Source organism: Pan troglodytes, chromosome X (genome assembly GCF_028858775.2).
Source record: "Pan troglodytes isolate AG18354 chromosome X, NHGRI_mPanTro3-v2.0_pri, whole genome shotgun sequence".
Lineage (NCBI taxonomy): Eukaryota > Metazoa > Chordata > Mammalia > Primates > Hominidae > Pan > Pan troglodytes.
In genome coordinates this window covers 9,153,638-9,171,491 of record NC_072421.2, presented here as the reverse complement: position 1 = coordinate 9,171,491, position 17,854 = coordinate 9,153,638, and the positions used below count along the sequence as shown (strand labels likewise).

At 38.6% G+C, this 17,854-nt stretch overlaps 1 protein-coding gene across 1 annotated transcript in view; it reads left to right on the top strand.

The window, feature by feature from the left end:
- Positions 1 to 17,854, top strand: part of ANOS1 (anosmin 1) — a 203,254-nt gene that overhangs the window by 106,405 nt on the left and 78,995 nt on the right. Inside the window, exon 3 of the mRNA XM_016943751.3 lies at positions 2,140 to 2,202. Within this exon, the coding sequence (XP_016799240.1) occupies positions 2,140 to 2,202 (63 nt within the window). The remainder of the gene's footprint in view (positions 1 to 2,139; positions 2,203 to 17,854) is intronic.

Below are 17,854 nucleotides of genomic sequence, written 5' to 3'. Positions count from 1 at the left end.
CGGCCAATGGCAGTTCTTTTTAAAGTTTAGTAAGCATCAGAATTTTCAGTAGAACTTGTTAAAATAGATTCCTGGGCCCTGGTCCCAGAGATTCAGACTGTAGGTTGAGAATGAGGCCCATGAATTTTCATTTCACACAAACTCCAAAGGATGCCCATAATATCAGTAATTGATCACACTTGGAGCATTATTGTTATAAAGAATTGACAGTTGGCACAGGGGCAGTTGATTTCATACATATAATTGATAAAAAAATGGCAACAAATATTGAAAATTAAGTTTCTTCAGAGTTTTCCAGTGTATCTTCTAACTGTATCTGTATTTTAAAACATGGAAGAGATTACTAGAAAACAGAGTGCAAAAGTAGTATTGCTTCACCATATATCCGGAATTCTACATTATACATATCTGAAATTTAACTGAGAATTTCTACTGTCATTTGAAAACTCATCAATAATGAAATAGAAATAATATAGATAAAATAACCATGAATGTATGAGAGCTAGGGCTATGCTTATATTTAGATGACTGACATCTGACTATATGACTATTAATGTTTAAAATTACAACTTGCATTAAATATAATTTTGAGGATCAAGTTTCCATGCATATGAATGTAACATTTTTTTTTTTCAACCATGAGGCCTGGCTAGTAACAATCAGGCACACACAGACATCCCGTATGTACACACTATATATGCTTTATTTTTATTTTTATTTTTGAGACAGAGTTTTGCTCTGTCACCCAGGCTGGAGTGCAGTGGCCCGATCTCGGCTCACTGCAACCTCTACCTCCTGGGTTCAAGTGATTCTCCTGCCTCAGTCTTCCGAGTAGCTGGAACTACAGGTGGGCACCACAATGCCAGGTTAATTTTTGTATTTTTTGGTAGAGACGGGGTTTCACTTTGTCGGCCAGGCTGGTCTCAAACTCTTGGCCTCAAGTGATTTGCACACCTCAGCCTCCCAAAGTGCTGGCATTACAGGCTTCAGCCACCACACCTGGCCTCAGACTATATATATTTTATATATCATGTGTGTATATATAATATATATAGTGTATATTAGTAATAAACTGTATTATATGTGCATATAATTTGTTTATCCAACAATCTTACTATTTATTATTACAAACGTTCTTGAACAATGGAGTCTGGCTAGTGTCTTTGATTTATTAGAATGTATATAGTAATAAGTTATATGCATGTATGTTTTAGCAAACCTTATGAGACTCTCATGTCATAATCTAACAGACTTATTCAATGTATTTTAATGGAGTGATTAAACTCGATGTATCTGAGTGCTGTTGGATTCATTGAGATAAGGACACAAGTTAACAATAATACATATGTGTACATACATACAGACATAAATTTAATACAATGCATTTTCACTTGTAGAAGAGTGTACAAAAAATAGCCCTATGCTGCCAATTTAAAAGAAATGTAATATTAACTTTTATGAGGAAAAAAATCCCATGAAACAACAACCTTTAGAAAGTATTTCTTGGCTGGGCGCAGTGGCTCACGCCTGTAATCCCAACAGTTTGGGAGGCTGAGACGGGTGGATCACCTGAGGTCAGGAGTTCGAGACCAGCCTGGCCAACATGGTGAAACCCCATCTCTACTAAAAATACAAAAATTAGCCCGGTGTGGTGGCAGGCGCCTGTAATCCCAGCTACTCGGGAGGCTGAGGTAGAAGAATCACTTGAACCTGGGAGGTGGAGGTTGCAGTGAGCCGAGATCACCCCATCACACTCCAGCCTGGGGACAAGAATGAGACTTTGTCTCAAAAAAAAAAAAAAAAAGAAAAGAAAATATTTCTTACTGAATAGAAAATATGTCTTACCCCAATTCCTCCAGCTGATGGTGACGATCATTACTTTTCCTGTAAGTCACTGCCGGGCGCTGTAACTTTTCCTTTCCAATTGTGTTGAAATACATTTTTTGGTCCGCGTTCTGTAATGATGCTTTTGCTCAGATTCGTGTTATACCCAGTTAAAAAGAGCAGCTGATTCTTTGGTTTTCTAAACTAACTAGAATAAACAGGCATTGAAAAGCAACAATCACAGGTGAATTCTTTTTTCCTCTCAGCTTTGTTTGTTTCCATGTTTTATTTATTTTTATTGTTCCTCTCTTCCAGTGCCTGGAGCCCTGCAAGGAATCAGGGGACCTGAGGAAACACCAGTGCCAAAGCTTTTGTGAGGTAGGAGAACGTCAGTGGTACTTAAAACACTTGACCCAAATCTGACTATGCTTACGTGGGGTCATGGGAATGAATGGGCCTTCTTATTCTTCTGCAGCTTGGGGAGATTATTAACTGCAGGTGTGTGTGGATATACGTAAATTCATGTAAAAAATATAGAGCCTTCTTAAAACCTGGCTACCCACTGCTTGCATTATTGGCTAACCAGACCAAAAAAAAAATATGATGTGTAGATGGAAGACTACAGGCTTTCTAAAGGTATAGATTGTCACCACCCTCCCACCTTACATCATAGCTATTCTGAGTGGTTTTTACATGCTTTTGAAGTATTCATGCCATTTGGGAGAAGAGACTCATATTATTGCTAATGGTGTTTCTCAAATATTTTCATCTCTTTGTTCCCCTCGGGGTTCCTCCTCATATCCTGGGCAGAATGCTTGCCCACTTTTAACTGTACAGGAGGCATCTTACTTCAGCTAACTATTAATTAGATTAGTATCCATCTGTTCATCTATCCAGCCAGCCAGCCAGCAAGCCATCCATCCATCCATCCATCCATCCATCCATCCATCATCTATCCATCCATCCAGCTATCCATCCATCCATTATCTATCTATATCTATTTATCTATCTATCCATCCATTCATCCATCCAGCCATCCACCCTTGTATCTACCCATCCATCTCTCTATCATCCTTATTGGGAGAATGTGTAATATTGTCCTAGAGGACCACTGTCTAAAATCACCAATAGTGCAAAAAAAGGAGATCTGCTTTACTGGACTGTCTTCCCTATGGAATACAGGGGGCACAGGCCCTGTATCAGCCTGGATTCTGCTGAGAAGTAACCAGACACAAGGCCAAGCAGACTGCCTGGTTCCAAGGATTCCAAGGACAGTGGACTTGAGAAGTAGGAGAATCTGAAGGTTTGGGGAGAATAGTAGAGAATGAGTCAAAAAAGTCCATTTTGGCAGTCAGGAGAGCTCAGTTGAGGGTCTTGGCCAGAAGAGGTGCCCCCGACATCAGAATGAAATGATGTTATGGATTATCTTTGAACAGAACTGGGGGGTGAAAGGGAACTCTTCCAAGGATCCAGAGACATTGGTCTGGTCTTCATCCACTACAGCAAATAAATGCTAGTGTAATCCCGTTGCCTATGTTTCACTCTGGATCTTATTCTGAGAAAATGACTGCAGAATTAGGACAATAATGGCTTCATCAATATGTATTGTGTGTAAAATATCTTCATAATCTTACTTGACCTTTCCCATACTCCTGTAGTTAAGCAAGGCAGATAGTAAGTCCCCAAGAGTTACGTGTGGAAGCCAGGAAGGACTGGGAAGTTGAGGCTCCTCAAACGAATGGCTTGTCCACGGTCAACCCTCCAGGTAGAAAGGCTGGGTCTAAAACTCCTTGATTTTGATCCCTCTTTTGATCCCTCTCACTGATTATCTAAGTGTTGTTCCTGGTCAACTCCACTTGGCCAATCACCAGGGGTCATAGTGGGTTTGGGCCCCTTGAGATGTAGAAAAGACATAGCAGAAATAAACAAAACTGATGATTTGCTGCAAGGATAAGGAGAGTGAGGCCATCCCATGTCTTTGTTTGTGTTCTGCTTTTACCTTTTCTGTGTTCCTACTTTAACTATTTTAAAAATATCTATTCATTCGTTTATTCAACATGAACTTTTTGAATACCTATAATGTGCCCTGCAGTTTGGTAGAGATGTGGCAGTAAACAAATCACGCAAAAATTCCAGCCTTTGTGGGGCGTATTTTCTCCTGGCTGAAAGATCTCAGCTGTGAATGATGGTAACTTGATTCTAATCCTAACTGCAAAACCAACTTACTCTATGAATTCAGTTAAATCAATTAACCTGTGTCTTCAACCTCATTTTTCAAATGAGGGATTTATCCTATTGATCTTACACAGTGTTTATTAAAATAGATAATGAATGTAAGTGCATGGTACAGAGCTTATCAAGCCGTACAAAAGTAACACAATGATATTTACTTTGTATTATGTGTTACAGGCTTGTGGGTCACAGCTCTGTGAGGTATCTGAATCAACTATTTATTCTGAATTTTTACCCGCATTGGTAATCCTTGTCAACACAATTAGAGCACACTGTCTAGTGGAGTGACTGTTGTGCTCTTAACTTTAATTTTCTACCCTATTCCATACACAAACTATACATCTATAGGCACAAAAATAAATATTTATAGAATCTTTTTTTTTTTTTTTTTTTTCGGTTTCCCATGCTGGAGTGCAGTGGCGTGATCTCGGCTCACTGCACCCTCCACCTCCTGGGTTCAAGTGATTCTCGTGCCTCAGCCTCCCAAATAGCTGGAATTACAGGTGTGCACCACCATGCTCAGCTGATTTTTACATTTTTAGTAGAGACAGGAGTTTTGCGTGTTAGCCAGGCAGCTCTCAAACTCTTGGCCTCAAGTGATCCGCCTGCCTCGGCCTCCCAAATTGCTGGTATTATAGGCATGAGCCACTGCTCCTGACCTGTTTATAGAATCTTGAGGAACAAGGTGTTTGTTTTATAAATTTATTATCCCTAAATATCAGTGACTCTGGGCTGATATTTTTACATCTGATCGCTGAGAAGGAAGATATAATTGAAGGTCATTTGAAACCTTCCTGTAAATTTCAAATTCAAGAGCAGGTTTCTGTAATTGCCATTCTCTGAGGTAACTGTGAGGTGTTCTGAACCAAATCCAGTTTATTAAAATGGGACTCAGGTGTTTGAATGTGATCCCTTCTGGCATGAAAGGTTAATTGAAACTTGAAAGGTGGGGAAAACAGATGCCATTTAATATGAGGAGCTTTGATGAGTTCCTTCAGCCCAACGGTTAAATAACTCAAGACTTGATGTTCCATTTTAGTGGCTTTGATTGTTTTTAGGTCCCTGTGTGTTTTTTGCATCTGTTTTATTTTGCAGTAAGTATCTGACTATTGTGTTGAAGTAGGCTGAACCTTGAAAACACTGATGGCTGTTTCAGCATTTTTAAGCCTAGTCACTTATGGAGACAGGCCTAAAACAATCCCGTTCATCCTCCCCATTCTCACATTATTTGTTAAGAATGCACACGAAGTCCATATTGTCATGACTCTAAGCTTTCCCTTTGTAAAAGTTCAGACCCAGAAGGGACTCTAGATTACATTATTCTTCAACGGAAACAATTACACTGTTAGACATGTTCGGCCCGGTATGTTTACCTGCAGGGCAGTCTGAGCTTATTTGTCTTCTAAGGCATAGGTTTGCAAACCATGACTCGCAAGGCAAACTGGTCTGCCTCTTGTTTTATAAATAAAACTTTATTGAAACACAGCCACACTGGTTTGTTTACATATTGTCCATGGCTGCTTTTGTGCTACAACAACAGAATTGAGTAGTTGTAACATTATATGGCCCTTATAGCTGAAAATATCTAATATCTGGCCCTTTATAGAAAAAGTTTTTTAATTCCTGCTCCAAGAAAAAGAACAGGCTGGGCACAGTGGCTAATGCCTGTAATATCAGCACTTTGGGAAGCTGAGGCAGGAGGATTGCTTGAGGCCAGGAGTTCAAGGTTGCAATGAGCTATGATCATGCCATTGCAGTCCAGACTGGGCAAAAGAGTAAGAGCCTGTGTCAAAACAAAAAACAATAAAACAAAGAACAGTCATAATTATATTACAAAACTCATCTTACCATTTAGAGTATTGTTACTTCTTAATCTGTATTATCAGCACCCATTTCTAAACATAAAACATTGTTCTTGGTAATTTTAATCACAAATAAGTTTTCCTACATGGAGAAGACTTTTGGAGGCATGTTAATAACAACATACCTAGAATTGGTTCATTTCATTCTCATATCCTGATCTCTCTCCCTTCTCATTTGATTACCGATTTTGTTATAATTTGCACGGTAACTTTTGCTACTTTTAGGCTAATGTCAGAGGTAATAATGTCTTCTTCTTTTTCTTTTTTTTCCTTTTTGAGACGGAGTCTTGCTCTGTTGCCAGGCTGGAGTGCAGTGGCGCAATCTCAGCTTACTGCAACCTCTGCCTCCCAGGTTCCAGCAATTCTCCTGCCTCAGCCTCCTGAGTAGCTAGGACTACAAGCATGCATCACCACGCCCGGCTAATTTTTGTATTTTTAGTAGAGACGGGGTTTCACCATGTTGGCCAGGATGGTCTCCATCTCCTGACCTTGTGATCCGCCCGCCTTGGCCTCCCAAAGTGCTGGGATTACAGGCGTGAGCCACCTTGCCCAGCCAATAAATGTCATTTTTTAAATGAAGAAGTTAAATGTTTGTATCAAAACAGGAAAAAAATTGAGATATTTCAGCAGTCCTCTGGATTATATGAGATTTTATTTTCATGTATCAAGTTTTTGGAACATGGCACGTAATCATAGATACATAGATAGGCAAATAGATTCTGTTTTGTAGGTTCAGTTTATTAACTAACCATTATCACTGTTCTTTTCTTTCTTTCTTTTTTTTTTTTTTTTTTAAGAGAGGTTTGCTCTGTCGCCCAGGCTGGAGTGCAGTGGCGTGATCTCGGCTCACTGCAACCTCTGCCTCCCGGGTTCGAGCGATTCTCCTGCCTCAGCCTCTTGAGTAGCTGGGATTACAGACATGCATCACCACTCCCAGCTTATTTTTTGTATTTTTAGTAGAGATGGGGTTCCCCCTCTTGTCCAGGCTGGTCTCGAACTCCTGACCTCAGGTGATCCGCCCACCTCAGCCTTCCAAAATGCTGGGATTACAGGCGTGAGCCACCGCACCCGGCCTGTTCTCTTATTTTCAAAAATCTTAAAAACCATGACAAACTTTTTTTAACCAAATACAAAGTGTACATTTTCCTAGATTGAAACATTCCTTTCTCACGATCAATGGAATCTTAAATTTTAAATGGCATTATTTATTTCTTATTCTTAATGATCTTAGTTTTGGTGAAACTTGATGTATCATTGTTTATGACTTGCCTCCTTGCTGAATGAAACAGCTCCCATCTTTGATTTTGACGTTTCTGATTCATGGCATCTCAACCCTAAGTAAGAACTCAGTGGATGTCAGCATTGGATAAAACAGCTGGTAAAACAGTTGCCATCTTTGACTTTGACGTTTCTGATTCATGAAATCTCAACACTAAGTAAGAACTCAGTGGATGTCAACATTGGAAGTATGCAGTACATGTTAACGTCATAGAAAGCTGAAACCTTATTGGCTTCAGGGATCAATCAAGGCTAAAAATACAAGTTGTTTGGGATGAATATGCATCCTGAGATAAGTAGTCTTTCTCAGCCTGGAAATGGGAAGGAAAAGGAGGTTTTCACTTTACTACATATATAATTATCAAGTAATTTCTTTGCGATTTTGCATTTTGAAATGTCTTTCAGGCTTATAGATTTGATTCCCATAACAGTCCTTAGAAGAAGTTAGATGTGAATTTCATTAGGTAAGCTTGATGGACAAGGAAACTGATACACAAGGAGAAGAGATTTATTTGTCCAAGATCACATGGTTGGTTAGTGGAGTATAAGATCTAAAATCCAGGTGGTGTAGCTTCTAGTTACATTTCTTTCCTGCTGTATCATAGGGTTTCCCTTCTAAACCTATTCTGTGTCACAGCACACAGAGCAGAGGAGGAGGTTTTACTTCCCTCATCAGGGAATAAAAGATGAGCCTGTGTCGAATGTAAAGTTCTTGGCCCAGTCATCCCTGCTTGGACAGGCTTATCCTCAAATGAGAAGGAAGTTTTAGTGGTTTAAAATCATAGTTAATTTTTTTTTTCTTTTTGAGACAGAGTCTGACTCTGTCACCTAGGCTGGAGTGCAGTGGCTCGGTCTCAGCTCACTGCAACGTCTGTCTCCCACGTTTAAGCGATTCTCCTGACTCAGCCTCCCAAGTAGCTGGGATTGCAGGCACCTGCCACCATGCCCAGCTAATTTTTGTATTTTTAGTAGAGACAGGGTTTCACCATGTTGGCCAGGCTGGTCTTGAACTGCTAACTTCAGGTGATCCACCCATCTCGACCTCCCAAAGTGCTGGGATTACAGGCGTGAGCCACTGCGCCTGGCCAAATCATAGTTAATTAATGGCACCTCAAGGAGAGAAGGAAGACAGGGCTCCTTGCCCCTTCACGTGGCTCTGAAAGAAATATTCCAACACTACTGAAAAGAGACCTCAGAAAGTAAAAGGGTTAACATGCCTCTCCTGTGGGGATTTCTTGCACTCAAAACTTTTTATCTCTTCACTGCTCTATAACTGGTTTTATGTCTTAAAATTTAAAGTGTTAATTAAATGCATACCTGTAGGGATTGGAACAGAACCTGTACCTGTCTGGATATGTCTGTAAAATAGTTAAAGGTCTTGAAAGAAGCTGATGAGAGCTAAACGTGAAAGTGATATAATATGCCCCAGATGTGTGTTGGCTGGAAAAGGAGAAGCACATAGAATTTAGTACCATTTAGCAATGTTTTGCTTTAACATATCAGAACAATAGCTTCCCCAATTAGAATATACTTGTGAAAGGGAAATAAAGATTAACTTTGTTGCTATTCTTTTTAAACAGATATATGTCCAAACTGAAAGACAGACTCAATTTTTATTACAAAGATTTTCTACTTGGAAATATTTTCCTAAGAGCATTATAATATGGCTCCTGAGTACTTCCTTTTAAGGAAGTTGTCAATTCTTTAGAGACACTAGAATGGGACCTGCAGTAATGTGTCTAGTGGGTGAGACACTCAGGCTTTTTCTTTTACTTGGTACAATCTGATCCACTGAGCAAATGAGAGATAGTGGTGGCTCAGTCTAGAGTGGTCATGGTGAGAGATTCAATATGAGGAACGGGAGAAAGAGTTGAGTCAGTGGTGTTGCCAGGGCTTTTGTCCTTAAAAACTAGGGTAAGAAAGCTGGAATGTACGAGATGTGGGATATGTGTCAGGCACAGATAGTTTTGGGGGTGGGGTGGGGAGAAAGAATAGACCAGAAGTTTGGTGTTGAGCGTGGCATGTTTCAGACGTAAATTGAAATCCGTATGAGATGTGCTATAGGGAAATAGGCATAAGAGTTTGGAATTTAGGTGAGAGTTCTAGGCTGAAAGAACAAATGCCATGCATGAAGGTACTGTTTAAAGTAATGAAGCTCAATGAGGTGACAGAAAGAAAACAGGTCTATGAGTTAAACTGAATCACAGCAACATAAGAGGAATAGGGAGATGAAGAAGGAGATTTAAGAGAGGCCAATAAATTGGGAGAAAACACAGGGGAGTGTGGTGTTCCGATAGCCAAACGATGAAAGCTTTTCAACAAGGAAGAGGTAATCAGTTGCGTCAAGTGCTGCAAGAGCATGGAGACTTCAAATTTATTCATCAGATTCTGCGACAGGGAGCTCACTGTGGACTTTGACAAGAGCAGTGTTATTGGGTGGCAGAAGAAAATGCCTAATTGGCATGAATTTCAGATAAATGGTTGGAGGAAACAGAGAGGGAGTATAGAAACATTTCAGTGAGCATTACTGTAAAAAAAAAAAAGTGATGAGGGGCGCAAATGAGATTGTGGGAAGAGGTGTGAACAAGGTAATCAAACATTTAATTGTTTTTAGAGTAGAGAAATAATTATATTTTGCAAGCAGAAGAAAATTATTCAGAAGAGAGGGGTTATTTGATGTTAGAGGAGAAAGGGGGGAATTGCTGAAGCACATGACCTTAAATGGCAATGTCTACCATTGTGTGTGTATGGAGGCAGGTTTGAAATGGGAGCAAGCTTCTACGTCGTGGGACAGGAGATGCATGAGAATTCATGGATACATGAGAATCCATGGATGCATGAGATTTTAATGCACCAGATGCAGGTGCATTGGTGGGTGTGAAAATGGTGTCTATGGAACTTCTCTTTTGAATACTTTACTTTTCTCAGTGCAACAGGAATCAGGGTGACCAGCTGAGAGTAAGGACCAGACAAAGGGATGGAGGCTGGAGTGACTGACACATAGACAATTTAATTTTCTTTTCTTTTTTTTTTTTTTTTTTGAGATGGGGTCTTGCTGTGTCGCCCAGGCTGGAGTGCAATGGCACGATCTCGGCTCAGTGCAACCTCCGCCCCACAGGTTCAAGCGATTCTCCTGCCTCAGCCTCCTGAGTAGCTGGGATTACAGGCACCTGCCACCACACCCGGCTAATTTTTGTATTTTTAGTAGAGACAGGGTTTCACCATCTTGGCCAGGCTGGTCTTGAACTCCTGACCTCGTGATCCACCCGCCTCAGCCTCCCAAAGTGTTGGGATTACAGGCGTGAGCCACCGCACTCAGCCACATAGACAATTTTCAAGAAGTTTTTAGTATAATAAATAATAGGCTTTTATTTTTAAAAATGATTAACATTGGTATTTTACATTTTTGTAACACATAAAAGTGTTACTTGTATTTCTAGATGGTGTTACTTGTATTTCTAGATGGTGTTACTTGGGCACCAATGAAGAGATGCAGAATTCATCTAAGTCTTCTTTTCGACTTAGGGGACGTAGTAGTAGTAAAGTGGAAATGTGTTGAAGAATGCTTATGAATTTTTATAATTATTATGAGATATTCTTTGCCAACCACCATATGATGGGTACAGTCTGCATTGTATCAAATTTTATAGTTCTGGAACATAAACTTTTTTTCCTTTTTAAGCACTGAGACTCAATTTTCATTGGATTTTTATATTACTCGGGGGAGCATCAAATTATTCTAGACTCAGTTGTAGGAGAATTGATGAGTTTTGAAAATTTATGGGACCAAGACTGGAGATTATTCAGAATGATTTAAAGACCTAAGCCTGAAAAGAAGGGCTAGGCAAATAGGCACATAAGGAGTTAGGGGAGTATCATGAAAATTGCAAAAGCACTAAATTTAAGTAAAAAAAATTTTTTTGAATGCATGTAAAGCACTTAACCAGTATCTGAAGATAACACACATTACATATATATTAGCTACTTTTACTATAAAAGAGGAAGACAAGGAGACAAGGTCAACACTTTTTAATTCTATTGGAGGTCAGTGAGATGCAGACTAAAAGGGCTCACTGAGTTTTGTAGTTAGGAAGTCACTGGAAATCTGTGTGGGAGACTTTCTGTGGATCAATAGTAGGTAACAGATACAACTCTGCGTTATAGAATAAAATGTAAGGAGGAAATTCAGACCAAATACATGCAACTTTTTCTATAAGTTTAAAGTCTTTCCCTAACACTGTCTCTAGAGCATAGAGGAGAGAGAAGAGGCTGTGTTTAGGGGGAATTCACAGTTGAGAAAGTGATTTTTGTGTTTTACCTTGGAAAGACTGGAATACATTTATATGTCAGGGGAAATGAATGCTGTCAGGAGTGTGAGGTCAGAGATACATGGAGCACAAATTGGATAACTTGATTTCTGGAGTAAGGAACTAGGGGTGAAGGAAATGTAAATATGGAGAGGGAGAAACTCATGCGTCTGAAGATGCCAACTCCAGTGTCCAGCATAATCCAGAACTGGCCTTCTCAGACTTGGTCATGCACACCAATCATCTAGGAATCTGCTTTAATGCAGATTCTGATTAAGTAGGTACATGGTGTTCAGTAGGCGTATGGTATTCAGTAGGTATATGGTGTGGCCAGGAGAGTCTGAATTTCCAGCAAGCTCCCAAGTGATGCTAATGCTGCTGAACCAAGGCCTAGCCTTTGAGTAGCAAGTGTGTGGATGTACTTCTTGGATACTGGGGCTCCCTATTTTAGGGATAGCCATGTTTGTGCCTGTGGTGGCACATGCCTGTGGTCCCAGCTACACAGGAGGCTGGGGCAGGAGGATTGCTTGAGCCCAGGAGGTCGAGACTGCAGTGAGCCATGTTTGTGCCACTGCACTCTAGCCAGGGTGACAGAGTGAGACCCTGTTTTAAAAAACAAACAACAAAAAAGCACTCACTTGAAGTTTTCTACCAATTCTGTGAAACCTTCTGTGATTTGTGCAGTGATAGTCTATGGGGAGAAAATGTGCAATTGCTTAAAATGATTGAAAACCAGCAGATGAGGCTAGGCTCAGTGGCTCACACCTGTAATACCAACATTTTGGGAGGCCAAGATGGGAGGATCACTTGAGCCCAGGAGTTTAAGACCAGCCTGGACAACAAAGTCAGACCCCATCTTCTCGAAAAATAAAAAATAAAAAAAATCAGCCAAACATGGTGTCACATGCTTGTGGTCACCTGTGGTCCCAGCTAGACAGGAAGCTGAGGCAGGAGGATTTCTTGAGCCCAGGAGGTTGAGGCTGTAGCGAGCCATGTTCGTGCCACTGCACTCCAGCCTGGGTGACAGAATGAGACCCTGTTTCAAAAAAAAAAAAAAGAAGGAACAAGAAAAAGAAAAAATCAGCAGATGAAAATGGTTCTTTATAAATAAAAACAAAAAACACTCTTATATTATTCAAGATACAGAATTATAATCATTGATTTATCTTTATTCCCCAATGCAGTGTAAACATGATAGCAGGAATAAAGTTTAGCCTTCCCATCTCATGTAACTAGCAGAATGATGTACTCAGGTTAAATGAATCAATGAATGAAGAGAGTCTCCTTTTATGTGAGTTGGTAGAGCTTTCATGGAGGAATTTAGAAAGAATTCTGATATTTATCTTCTCTAAGAAGTAGAAGCTCCTGTATGAGCTTAAAGTTTATTTATTTACTTATTGAGACTTTTATATGTTATTTCCATTTTTTAGTAGACGTAGGACTATTCACATTGTCTATTTCTTCTTTAGTAGCATTTATAACCTGTGTCTTTGTAGGAAGTGAACTATTTCATCCAAGTTATCACATTGATAAAAATAGCGTAGGTCATATTATCGCCTAATTCACCTTTATTGTTAGCATTTTGATGTCTGTTAGGTTTGTAGTGATGAACCCTTTTTGCAATACTGACATTGGTAAGTTATGTATTCTCTACTTTTTCTTGATTCATCCCAATAGAATTTTGTCAATTTTAGTGCTTCTTTAAAAAAAAAAAAACCTTCTTGTTCTATTGTTTTTCTTTTTTTGTCATTTCCTATGCTATTGATTTCTGTCCTTTATTATTTCCTTACTTTTGCTTAATTTTGATTAGTTTGACTCTCTTTATATAATTTCTTATTGTAGGAGCTTAGATAATTAATTTGAGACCTTATTTTCCTTTCATATATAAGAGCTTTATGCTATAAATTTTGCCCTATGCACTATTTTAGCTGCAACCCACATTTTGTGTTATAGCATGTTTTTATTTTTACACAGGTATTTTCTGATTACTTCTGTGATTCCATTTTTGAATTTCATATGAGTGTATGGCTTATTTTGTAAATTTTTGAGAATTTTACATATATCTTCCTACTGATTTCTAGTTAAGACAAAACTTAGGATTTCTATCCTTTTAAATTTTTTGAGAATTGCTTTTTGGAGCACAGTATGTTTCATCTTGAATGACTTCATGTATAATATGAAAATGTCATAACAATATACTTTCATTGTTTACTCCCTTCATTTGTATTCTTAGTGTCCTAAATCATACTTCTACATTTGTTGCAAGCTCTACATCACATTTTTATGGTTTTTGCTTTAAACTTATCTTCTTCCAGAGATATAAAAATAAGAAAAATCATCTTTTAAATATAATCATGTATTTATTATTTCTAGAACTCTTCATTCTTTGTGTAGACCCCAAGGTTCATCTGTTATCATTTTCCTTTTGCTTTTAACATTTCTTATAATGCTAGGTTGCTGGCTATGAGTTCACCTTTTGTATACCTGTGGTAGTCTTTAAGGCATCTTCACTTTTCAAAGATATTTCATGGGTATAAAATTCTAAGTTGATTTTTTTCTAAATAGCATCTTAAAGATATTGCTTTATTTTCTTCTGGTATGCATATTTTCTGAAAAACCTTTGAGATTCTTATCCTTGTTTTACTATATATAAAGTATCTTTAAATTTTTCTATCTGCTTTGAAGATTTTCCTTCAGTATCTGGCATATGAAGTAATATGGTTAAGTATACTTTGAGTTAATTATCTTTGTTTCTTCTGCTTAGGGGTAATTGAGATTCCTCTACCTTTGGACATACAATTTTAATCAAATTTTTAATTTATTGTTCAATATTATTTATTGATTTCTCCCATCTTCTCTCTTCTCTTGTTCTGAGACTCTAATTACATACATTAGACCAGCTTATTTTGTCTCATGGGTCAATGAGTCTATGATCTTTTTTTTTTCCTTTTGGTCATTTCCCACCCTCTGCTTCATTTTAATAGTTTATTTATTTATTTATTTATTTATTTTAAGCATTGTGTCTTTGCTTTCCTTTTAAGTAATCTTATCTTCTATGGTGTCTAACATTTTAAAAATCCTATTTGACATATTTTTCATTTCTTCCTTTTTACTTCTGGAATTTCTATGCAGCTCTGTTCTGTAGCTTTCATTCCTGTCCTCCCTATGTCCATGTTTTCCTCTATATTCCTGGGCATATGGAGCATATTTATATTAGTTCTTAAATGTCCTTTGCTGTTAATGCTATCATTTCTATAATTTCTGGTCCTGATTCTGTAGATCCCTTTTTTCCCATTTTATGCGCCACAATTTCCTGCTTCTTTGCACACTGGATTATTTTTGATTAGATGTCAAATTTTTGTGTTTTGAATTTTGCTGTATCTTTCTAGAAAGTGTTAGACTTTGTTCTGGCATGTAGTTAAGTTCCTTTTGAGATTCATTTTCTTATTTTTAAAAGTTTCTTTTAAGCTTTCTTGGGGGGAGGGTTCAGAGTAGCCTTTAGACTAGGCCCAATTTATCCCATTACTAGGTGATATCCTTCTGAGGACTCTAGCCAATGCTTCATGAATTGTGCATTCTCTGCACTCTGACTGGTTGAAATGTGAGTTTTTGCTAGAATGGTTTCCTTTATTGCTGTCTGATTATTCTTTCCCCAGACTTATGCAGTTTGAAGCCATGCACATTCAAGTCAGTATTCAGCCAGAAATCAAAGGGTCCCTCTGAATCCCTGTAGGTTTCTCTCTTCATGCAGTTTCATCCTGCTTTACAGTCTGCCCACAAGATCTGGCCATCTCAGCCTCAAGCTTTAATCTCTTTATTCACAACTTGGAAAAATTGCAGAGCTATCTTGGGATTAGCCTTCCTTGCACTGTGGATTTGAAACTACGTCAAATCATTTTTTTGGCAAAATTGGAGCTCATCTCATTTGTGTCCTTATAGGTTTTCTTGTCTTGTGCTACCTATTGTCCAATGTCTGAATAACGTGGTTACATACACAAGAGGACTTCAGAAAGTTCATGGAAAAATGGAATCAAAAGCTAAAAATAAAACATATAAGCTTTGTTTCCCAACATAAGCTCCATCAAGCTTAAGACACTTTTATAAGTGATGTTATCAGCCACTTAGTCCATCCCTAAAGAATTGAGGGTCCTGGGAATTTAACCATGTCAATGTAGGTTTTGAAAAATATTATTCACTGAAGAAAAATGGGTGCTGTTTATAGGTTTTTTTTTTTTTTTTTTTTTTTGAGATGGAGTCTTGCTCTGTCGCCTAGGCCGGAGTGCAGTGGTGCGATCTGGGCTCACTGCAAGCTCTGCCTCCCAGGTTCACACCATTCTCCTGTCTCAGCCTCCCGAGTAGCTGGGACTACAGGCGCCCACCACCACGCCCAGCTAATTTTTTGTATTTTTAGTAGAGATGGGGTTTCACCATGTTAGCCAGGATGGTCTCGATCTCCTGACCTCGTGATCTGCCTGCCTTGGCCTCCCAAAGTGCTGGGATTACAGGCATGAGCCACCGTGCCCGACCTAAAGATTCTTATAAGAACAGGAAACAAGAACAAGTCAGGAGACAAATCAGGACTGTAAGGTGGATGCCTAATGATTTCCCATTGAAACTCTGGCAAAATTACTGTTATTTGATGAGAGGAATGAGCAGGGCCATTGTTATGGTGGAGAAAGGCTCTCTGATGAAGCTTTCTCAGACATTTTTCTGCTAAATCTTTGGTTAACTTTCTTAAAATACCCTCATAATAACATAACATTCAATGTTCACTTTGGGGCAGGGTTTTAGCATTAAGATGAGGTGGAATTTGGCTCTTTACATCGAAAAGTGAACTACAGGACACAGAATTTGTGCACAGCCTCTATAATCTAGCTGAAACTGGCTTGTGGTCTGCAGTTGCTTATCAGAAAATAATCTTTATAAGGCCAGTCTTCTGTCCAATCAGAGTTGTAGAGGTCTGGGTTGTAAATCAGAGTTGATAGCTCCTATTGTTAACAAGTTTAGCTATAGGAATTTAGAAATGTGCCATGCCAACCAAGAACCTTAGCATACCTCTTAGTTGATAAAGGGGCATCCATTTTGGTCTCTCAGATCATACCCACTAGATGCGAATAGCACCTTCCAGTTGTGAGGAACAAAAATATCTCCAGATATTACCTAATGTCCCCTGGGAACCAGTCCCTTAACTTATGGAATTTGTACTTTCTCTTACTTGTTCATAACGCGGAAACTATGTTCTATGTACATTAGTGTATTGGTCTGTTTTCATACTGCTATAAAGAACTGCCAGAGACTAGGTAATTTATAAAGGAAAGAGGTTTAATTGACTCACTTTTCAGCATGGCTGGAGAGACCTCAGGAAACTTACAATCATGGTAGAAGGTGAAGGGGAAGCAAGGCATCTTCACAAGGCAGCAGGAAGGAGAAGTGCCTAGTGAAGGGGGAAGAGTCCCTTATGAAACCATCAGATATCGTGAGAACTCACTCACTATCACAAGAACAGCATGGGGGAAACTGCCCCCATGATTCAATTACTCCCACCTGGTCTCTTCTTTGACACATGGAGATTATGGGGACTACAATTCAAGATGAGATTTGGGTGGGGACACAAAGCCTAATCATATCAGTTAGTTTCTATTTCATTTTGTGATGATCTAACCAGTCCAGAAGTGGTATAATATAGTAGTGTATAAACAAAGAAATAAGAAATTTCAAGGAAGATCTCTAAGAGGTAAACTATGAGATTTTTTTTCTTGTATCTTGGATGGATGTGATGAGTTTGTAGAATTTGACAGTGTTTGCAAAATGAGATGAGCAAAGAAACTGAACAATATAAATCAAAGAGTAAACAACTGTATTTGACAACTTTCTAATTTGTTCCTCTTTAAAAGAAATTATTTACATGAGGATTTTAGGCCATCTATAATTAATGTATATGGATTCCTATTGTTTCTTGTAAAATTTCTAGAACTGCGTTAAAAAATTCTGATGCTAATAAAGGTGGCTAGCACTGATTGCACCTTTATTATGTGCTAGGATCCGTGCTAAGTGTTTTGGAAGCTTTATTTAAGGCTTAGGGTAATATTTTATCCTCCTTTAATATTTTGAAGAAACTGACACTTGCCAAATTAATTTTGCCACCCAAATTGTACAGCAGTTATCTTACTTGTGTATTTGTCAAGCTCTGAAGGGGACAGGCTGTATTTGTTTCTGTTCCCTCTCTCTTTTTCTTCTGTTTTCCACATCACTTTTACTTGCTTAAATCATCAGTATTGATGACTGGTCTTTAAAGTTTTGTCCTTGTCTAATTATTTGTTGATCTCGTGCTTATATCTGTAACTTCCTGTG